The 9,181-nt window shown below is 45.0% G+C and overlaps 1 protein-coding gene and 1 pseudogene across 1 annotated transcript in view; one reads left to right on the top strand and one right to left on the bottom strand.

Moving 5' to 3' along the window:
- The first annotated feature begins 1,381 nt into the window (after positions 1–1,381).
- Positions 1,382–9,181, top strand: part of LOC109913959 — an 11,493-nt gene continuing 3,693 nt past the window's right edge. Inside the window, 2 exon segments of the mRNA XM_048592296.1 lie at positions 1,382–1,810; positions 7,763–7,981. Coding sequence (XP_048448253.1) covers positions 1,406–1,810; positions 7,763–7,981 — 624 coding nt within the window. The 5' untranslated portion in view covers positions 1,382–1,405.
- Positions 7,628–8,139, bottom strand: LOC109932457 (annotated as a pseudogene).

Here is a 9,181-nt window from a genome sequence, read left to right as displayed (position 1 = left end):
GTTGTGGCACTGCAGGAGGCCCAGGATGGACATGTCGTCTGAGGAATGGGAGGGGGAGTTGAAATGGTTCGCGACTGGGAGGTGCAGTTACTTGTTGCGAACCGAGCGTAGGTGTTCTGCAAAGCGGTCCCCGAGTCTCCGCTTGGTTTCCCCGATGTAGAGGAAGCCACACCGGGTACAGCGGATGCAGTATACCACATTGGCAGATGTGCAGGTGAACATCTGCTTGATGTGGAAAGTCTTCTTGGGGCCTGGGATGGGGGTGAGGGAGGAGGTATGGGGGCAGGTGTAGCACTTCCTGCGGTTGCAGGGAAAAGTGCCGGGTGTGGTGGAGCTGGAGGGGAGTGTGGAGCGGACAAGGGAGTCACGGAGAGAGTGGTCCCTCCGGAAAGCAGATAAGGGTGGGGAGGGAAAGATGTCTTTGGTGCTGGGGTCGGATTGCAGATGGCGGAAGTGTCGGAGGATGATGCGTTGGATCCGGAGGTTGGTGGGGTGGTACGTGAGGACGAGGGGGATTCTTTTTTGGTTCTTATTGCGTGGACGGGGTGTGAGGGATGAGGTGCGGGAGATGTGGGAGACACGGTTGAGGGCGTTCTCGACCACCGAGGAGGGGAAGTTACGGTCCTTGAAAAACGAGGACAACTGAGATGTACGGGAGTGGAATGCCTCATCCTGGGAGCAGATGCGGCGGAGGCGAAGGAATTGGGAATAGGGGATAGCATTTTTGCAGGAAGGTGGGTGGGAGGAGGAGTATTCTAGGTAGCTGTGGGAGTCGGTGGGCTTGAAATGAATATCGGTTTCTCGGTGGTTGCCCGATATGGAGACAGAGAGGTCCAGGAAGGGGAGAGAGGTGTTAGAGACACGGCCGGTTGATTAGTTTGAGATAACAAGGTGTGGAGCTGGATGAACACAGCAGGCCAAGCAGCATCAGAGGAGCAGGAAGGCTGACGTTTCGGGCCGCGACCCTTCTTCAGAAGTCTGGGCTGTGTTAAAACCCCGCGTTTTCCTCCTACCTGTTACGGGCAGATCAGGCAATGATCCCGCGTCCTGTCCGCGTTAACTGCAAGTTGGGTTTAAAAAGAAATCCCACAAAGTACAGATTTTATCGTCGTTGGACTTTATTTTGCATTTAAATATTTAACTTAATTTCAGGATTGCGAGGGTAAAATCGGCGGGCTTTTTGAAATTGACAAATTGTCATTTCAAGTTAACCAATCAGACTCCAACAATTATTTTATTGCCTTTTCTGTACCTTCCGCAGCTGTTTCTCAGTGGGTTGAGGGACGGAACTGTATCCAATCGCAGCTCTAAGGCGGGCTCTTCAATTCCCTTAAATAGGCAGCACCGCGGCAGGCTCAGCATTGATAGCAGCAGCGTGTAAGTGTGTTGCCGAGAATTGAAGAAAATGGCCAGAACCAAGCAGACAGCGCGTAAATCCACCGGAGGGAAAGCTCCCCGCAAGCAGCTGGCGACCAAAGCGGCCCGCAAGAGCGCTCCGGCCACGGGCGGAGTGAAGAAGCCTCATCGCTACAGGCCCGGCACAGTAGCTCTGCGGGAGATCCGCCGCTACCAGAAATCGACCGAGCTGCTGATCCGCAAACTGCCCTTCCAGCGCCTGGTGCGGGAGATCGCTCAGGATTTCAAGACCGACCTGCGGTTCTAGAGCTCGGCCGTGATGGCCCTGCAGGAGGCCAGCGAGGCTTACCTGGTGGGGCTGTTTGAGGACACCAACTTGTGTGCTATCCACGCCAAGCGAGTCACCATCATGCCGAAAGACATCCAGCTGGCCCGCCGGATCCGCGGGGAGCGCGCCTAAACGGAGCGTACCTGGCTCTGCACATTAACCCCGAGAAACCCAACGGCTCTTTTCAGAGCCACTAAACTGTCCAAGAAGAGCCGAACTGATGCATGATGTGCGTTTCGTTGTTATATTTCCATGTCTTACTATTATTGCACCGGGCTAATTCAGCTGTAATTGCAGGAACTGCATCTGGCTGAAAAAACACAAGTGCGTAGGACTGATATATTTGTGTGATTTAAATTAAAACTCAAGAAGCGTATTTTAATTATAAATTGAGGTTTAAATTAGTCACAAAATAATTGAAGTACGGGATCCCTGTGTGCAAATTAGAAATTCACGGCAAAACCTCTGCTTTTTGCTTCCCTTGGCCTTTCCTCTCGCTGTCCTTCCAGTCTCCTGTTTGTTTACCTTGGATTCCAGCATCTGCTGTTTCTTTTTTCTGATCACTGTGATCATGGCTGAGAAGGAGGGCGGGGAAAATGGCACCAAATCGTTAATCGCTTTCTTACAAATTTGAAAATCCCGCTAATATGTAGAAACCATGAGGCGGTTTTACACAAAAGAATGCAAGTGTACTTAACGAGTTGCTTTGATTTTTCAGATTACAAAATCTGTAGTTCACACAATTTGTTTCCTCATTCCACAAGAGGCTTCTCTCTCTCTCTCTCTCTCTCTCGCTACTGTGTTGCTTTAAATGTTTTTTTTAGAATCTCCTCGGATTATTCTTATCGTTATCGCATATCCCCTCTTTGCCCTCCGGATCTCCCTCTTCAGAATGCACCTACTCTTTTTATACTGTTCAAGACATTCAGTTAAACCTCATTTTCAATGTCTAATATCTTTTTTTTCTATTCTCAACGTCGAACCTTAATAATCTAATTCAACCATTGCTCATTAATCCTACTTTGGTAGATGCTCTTCGGAACGTTTGTTCAGATTCGAGCAGTCAAACGGTCTCTTTCTGCTGTGTTTGGATTCCATGAACGTGCTTCCTGATCGGTGTATTGATAGGGACACCGTCTTTTCATTAGTTTTAAAGTCTCCCTCCCTTATTCCAGCTTACACCTTACTGCTGTAACTATTGAAGATATTTCTTAACAGTTGTCCAGTGAAAATATGTGGGTTGAAATTAGAAATAGGAAAGGAATGATCACCTTGATGAGATTGTATTAATAGGCCCCACAATAGTCAGATGGACATTGACGAACATATCTGTAGAGACATCGCAGACATAATATGTAAGGATAATAAAGTTGTATTAGGTGATATTAATTTTCCAAAGGTTGAGTGGGACTACACTAGTGTCAAAGGTTTGGATAGTGAAGAACTTGCTAATTGTGTTCAAGAAAATTTTCTTTAACGTAAATATTCTTGGTAGAGACAGGGGAAAAAAAAATAATGTTTTCTTCAGTAATAGGGCAGGGCTAGTGATTGATATGATAGTGCAGGAACACTTTGGGTCTATGATTGTAATTCTATCAGCTTTAAATTAGTTATGAAAAAGATAATACTTCCTTGAAAGTTAAAATTTTTAATTGAAGTAAGGCAAATATTAATGGTATGAGACAAGAACTTTCAAAAGTTATACAATAGAATCCCTATAGTGTGGAAACAGCAATTTGGCCCAAAAAGTCCACACCGCTCTCCAAGACCATCCCACTCAGACCCATTCCCCTATCTAACCCACCTAACCTAAATATCCCTGGGCACAATGGGCAAGTTTAGCTTGGCCAATCCACCTACCCTGCACATCTTTGGACCGTGGGAGGAAACTAGAGCACCTGGAGGAAACCCACGCAGACATGAGGAGAATGTGCAAACTTCACATAGACAGTCGCCCAAGGCTGGAATCGCACCCGGGTCCCTGGCACTCTGAAGTGCTAACCACTGTGCCACCCATTGGAGGAGAGTGTTGACAGGTAAAGGGATGTCTGATAAGTGGAAGGCATTCACAAGTGTCATGTGAAAGTTCAGAGTTAATATGATCATCTTAGAGTAAAAGGTAAGGCTGGTAGGATAAAGGAACAATGGATTAATAAAGATATTGAGGTTCTCATTGGGAATACGAAATAAATCGTATTAGATAGAGACGACTGGGTTCAAATGAGTGTAGAGACAGGAGAAAAAGAAATGACCTTTTCATCGGTAATACAGCAGGGCTAGTTACTGATGTGATAGTGAGGGAGCACTATGGAGTGTAGGGGCATTCTGAAGAGATCAGGAAAGCAAAGAGGGGATTCAAGATAGCTTTGGTGTTAAGGTTTAGGATAATCCAAAGAGATTCTATAAGATCATTAAAAGCAAGCGAGTGATTAGAGAGAAAGAGTCGAGCTCTTATTACCAAGGCTACCTATTTGAGTTTTGAAACTCAGAAGACAGGGGGAATAGAAAACAAATATTTCACAAATAATATTGTTGGGGGAGAGAAATAAAAGCTAGAGAACTTGGGAAATAAATATTGATATTTTGAAAACAGTTCATGTTACAGAAGAGGAAGCCTTGGAGGTCTTAGAAAGCATAGAGTTGAATAAATGTCCAGAATCTGATATACTGTATTGAGGATATTGCAGGAAGTTAGGGAGGAAATTGCAGAAACCCTTGCAGTAACGTTTGTATCATCTATAACTATGGTGAGGTGCGGCATGACTGGAGGTAGGCTAATGTACCTTTATTTTCAAGAAGGGATGTAAGGAGAAGCTTAGTAAGTATAGGCCTGAGAGTCTGAATTATATGGTAGGTACATTGTTGGAGGTGATTCCGAAAGATAAGATTCACATGTATGGGGTAGGTGGGGGTTTTCAAAGAATGGTTAGTGATAGTCAGCATGGTTTTGAGTGAGGGAAATTATATCTCAAAATTGATTGAATTTTTTGAGGTAGTAACCAAGATGATTGAGAGCAGAGTGGTAGACTTTGTTTACTTGGACTTTAGTGAAGTGTAGGGGTGACCTGCATACAACAAAGCGGCCCCTGTTTCAACAAAGACACACAAGGAATAAACAAAATGGGGCAGTCTGCTCTAACATTTAAAGTGAAACATACTAATACGTTGGAAGAGATCTGCCCAAGGTCGTAGAAAGGCCCTGCAACCCATCATCTGAGACAACGAGGTGAAGAGCTTGATGAACACAGCAGGCCAAGCAGCATCAAGTCAGTTTTGATAAGAGGATGCCTAAGAATGGACAGATGACTCCAGTCTCAATGAAAGGATGTTGCTCCACCAGAGACATAGCACCAGGGGTCTAAATCTTAGCTGAGACGAAATCCCTAAACAACTACAAAAAAGAACAACAGCTAAAGGTATTTCATAGCAGTTAGCTTTTTAAACTATAGTATTAAGAAAAAAAAGGTTCTATTTAAAGAATTATTTTGATAATCACAGAAGTAGGTTTCAATTTATAACCAGAATATGATACAAGCAGTTGAGGAAAACACATTTAAACCCATGTGAAGGTGAATCAGCTTTAGGACATGCCTTGTCTCACATCCTAAACAAGCTAGATTGATCCAATTCATTAGTGACAAAGTGCGAGCAGTAAAAGTAGCTGTAGAACTTTACACTTTAATTACTGTTATAAGATTAGAGCTAATCATGTAGCTGTTACTTAAAACTAACTGCCATATATATATCAGGATGCGGGAAATATCAAATTTAATCAATCCTTTTAGAAAGGGATCACACATAATACCACAAATAATAGGATTCAAACAGCTCTTAGAGATAAAGTCTAGGACAGACCAGGAGTATAGCTGACAACTTATAGAATGTGAATTAATAGGATGAATAGAAAGATCCCCAAGGCCCAGTGATGACAATGTCTAGTAAACACCATGAAATAATGAGAACCTATGCTGTTCCTATGACCATGATTGATTCGGTGTCCCATGGGGTTGGGTGTTTGGATTAAGGTGAAGGACAGTGACTACTTTGCATTTGATTATTGTAACATGTAGTGTATAAAAATGCTGTACTTCCTTGTAAAATCAAAGTGGGTCATTGATCTCTCTTCCAATCTGAGCTGTAGATTAAGGGAAAAATGCTTTCTCACATCGAGAACAGATTTGTGGAAGATCCTTTGGCCCTCTCCCTGCATTCACTGGTTTCTTCTTGAATAAACATCTTCCACGTGCCTGAATCCTGTCTGCGTCCTGAGTGTTTGTTTCTCGCCAGGGTTTGAGGGGGGAAGCGTGGGAATGAGGAGGGTAAGTTCCTACACAAAGTCATTGACAATGTTCTTCATGGCAGACAAAATAATAGGGTAAGATTACATGGGACTTGGGGTGAGGCTGGAAATTGGATACAAAACTGGCTTGATGGCAGGAGACGGAGACGGCTTGGCCGTTGCTTTCTGGATCGGAGGCCTGTTACTCGTGGTGTTCCACTCCAAATTGTGTTGGGTCCACTTTTGTTTATCATTTATATAAATGATTTAGATGAGAATTTAGAAGGCATGGGTAGTAATCTTGAAGATGTCACCAAAATTAGTGGCATAGTGGACAGTGAAGATGGTTATCTAAGATTACAAAGAGATCTTGATCAATTGGGTCAATGGCTTGAGGACGGGCAGATGGATTACTGAGGCATTGCATTTTTGAAAAACAGAGTGGCAGGGCTTGTAGAGATTCAAGTAGGGCCTTGGATAGTGTTGTGGAACAGAGAGAACTAATGGGTCAAGTATATAGTTCTTTAAAGTTCGCATCAGCTGTAGACCACGTGGCACCTGGCTTCATTACTCACTCCTTTTGCGTACAGGACATTTTTGAGACTTTTACTGAAGCGCTATATCAGGTTCTGGTCACCCTGTTAGGGAAGGCTATTATTGCACTGGAGGAGCTTCAGGAAAGATTTACCAGGATGTTGAGGTAACACAATGTGGAGCTCAAGGAACACAACAGGCCAGGCAGCAGAGAAGCAGGAAAGTTGACTTTTTCAGAAAAAGGGTCCTCACCCAAAAAGTCAACTTTCCGGCTGCCTGGCCTACTGCGCTCCTAAAGCTCCACAATGTGTTATCTCGTACTTCCTACTTGATGCATTGGGTCATTTTAGCTCTTAAATGCAGTTACAGGAAATATGAGATAGTAGGAACTGCAGATGCTGGAGAATCCGAGACAACAAAGTGCAGGGCTGGATGAACACAGCAGGCCAAGCAGCATCATAGGAGCAGAGAGGCTGACGTTTCGGGCCTAGACCCTTCATCAGAAAAGGGGGAGGGGAAGGGGGTTTTGAAATAAATAGGGAGAGAGTGGGAGGCGGATAGAAGAGGGATAGAGGAGAGGATAGGTGGAGAGGAAACAAACAGGTCGAAGAGGCGGGGATGGGGCCAGGAAAGGTGAGTGTAGGTAGGGAGTTAGGAAGGGGATAGGTCAGTCCAGGGAGGACGGACAGGTCAAGGGGGCGGGATGAGGTTGGTCGGTAGGAGATGGAGGTGCGGCTTGGAAATATGAAACTGGTTGTGAGCGAGGGACTGAGATGCATTTATATGACAATGATTAAAGTCACAGGCAGTTACAGAGTAATAAGAAATAATGCAATCCGAACGCTATTACAAATGCGATTCATTATAAATTCGTGAAAAACGTTTCACTTTCCATGCGTTTCAGCTGTTCTGTGAACGTGACTGACTGCATCCTGTTAGTAAAGATTTCATGTTAGATCATACACACAGTGACAGTAAGAGTATCAAACAGCAAAGGGACTGAAACGGACATCAAACAATTAAAGCAGAAAAAGACATTCCGACAGAGGGGATGGTCTAGCTGCTTTTCACTGATGTTGTGGGTGGCTCTTAAAAGAGCCTTTGGGTTGTCAGACGAAATAACTGTCTCTTCACTTTTTAGTAGCACCCCCAGCGGCGGTTTTCTTAGGCAGTAGCACAGCCTGGATATTAGGCAGCACCCCACCCTGAGCGATGGTCACCCCTCCCAGCAGCTTGTTGAGCTCCTCGTCGTTGCGCACGGCCAGCTGGAGGTGCCTGGGGATGATGCGGGTCTTCTTGTTGTCCCGGGCTGCGTTACCAGCCAGCTCGAGGATTTCAGCCGTCAGATACTTGAGCACAGCAGCCAGATAGACCGGCGCTCCGGCACCCACACGCTCAGCACAGTTACCCTTTCTCAGGAGCCTGTGAACACGGCCCACCGGGAACTGCAGACCAGCCCGGGACGACCGGGACTTCGCCTTAGAGCGAGCTTTCCCACCAGCGCCCTTTCCTCTCCCAGACATGGCCACAATCTCACAAACACTTTCACAGAGAATGCTGCAACCCGCCCACATTCCGGCCTCTTCGACCTTCGGGAGGATTGATGGTGCGGCCATTGCTGATTGGCCACCTTGTTCAGCATCTCCTCATATCGTTTCAATTCCCAATCAGATATCTGCTTCACTCACCAATCGGGAGAGGGCCCGGGGAGGAGGCCGGAAAATACCGGCGCCAAATCATCAACGGCTTTCTTCCTGATTTGAAAAGCCGGCCAATATGTACCAAAAAGTAGGAAGTTTAACACAATAGAATGCACGAATACTCGACTTAGTTTACTCTTAGATTCTGAATGTATACTTTATATAATCTCCCTTTCCCTTATTTCCCTAACCTCCTTGAATATGTCAATTTCTGACCTAGAATCGGACTTTCTGAACATTAAATGCAAGCGGAAACAAAAAAGCGCCAAAATCTGCACTCTGCAACTAATTTATTTCGCATTTCAAAAACACCGATAAGTTGATAAAACATTCGATAACGTTTTTCCAGGTGAGCACATTAATTGCGGACACCGTTTTTCGAGAATATTTAAAAGCGGCCCTCCCTTATTGCACGCGATCAGAGTTCAGCAAAAGCTCCACATTTACTATGCCAGTCTGGCAGCTGTTCTGGTTTTATCTCGGCTCATTTTGAAAGTATCTCCCCGACAGCAAAAAGCCTCAGCAACCTGACAATACCCGCGAGGAGATCTGGAAATAAAACAAAAGGGTGAAACGGAACTCGGAGGGAAAGTATATTTTCTTGCTTGCCCTTTTGCATACCCCACCGGGTTTGTAGCTTCTGAATCGATTGAGTGACAGAGGGTAACACGATCACACAGAAATTGCTCAAAATAGCTCATTGGTGTTTAACATGATCCCTGTCCACAGGCAGAGATAACAGATGTGTATGAACACATCCGAGGACAAGCGCGCACAAGGTCAGGGATCACTTGTTAATACAGAAGATTTATAAAATACAAATATCGTACAGACATTAACATTATAGTTCAGCTGTGTCAAGGAAGCTATGGGTGGCTCTTAAAAGAGCCTTTGGGTTTTGGTTGTGTTTTTTTTTTCAGCACATGGGTCTCACTTAGAGCTGGTGTACTTGGTCACCGCCTTTGTACCCTCCGACACGGCGTG

This window comes from Rhincodon typus, unplaced genomic scaffold (assembly GCF_021869965.1).
Source record: "Rhincodon typus isolate 14 unplaced genomic scaffold, sRhiTyp1.1 hic_rhity00000982, whole genome shotgun sequence".
Classification (NCBI taxonomy): domain Eukaryota; kingdom Metazoa; phylum Chordata; class Chondrichthyes; order Orectolobiformes; family Rhincodontidae; genus Rhincodon; species Rhincodon typus.
The sequence above is the reverse complement of the archived record's forward strand: the minus strand, read 5'-3'. Positions and strand labels throughout refer to the sequence as shown.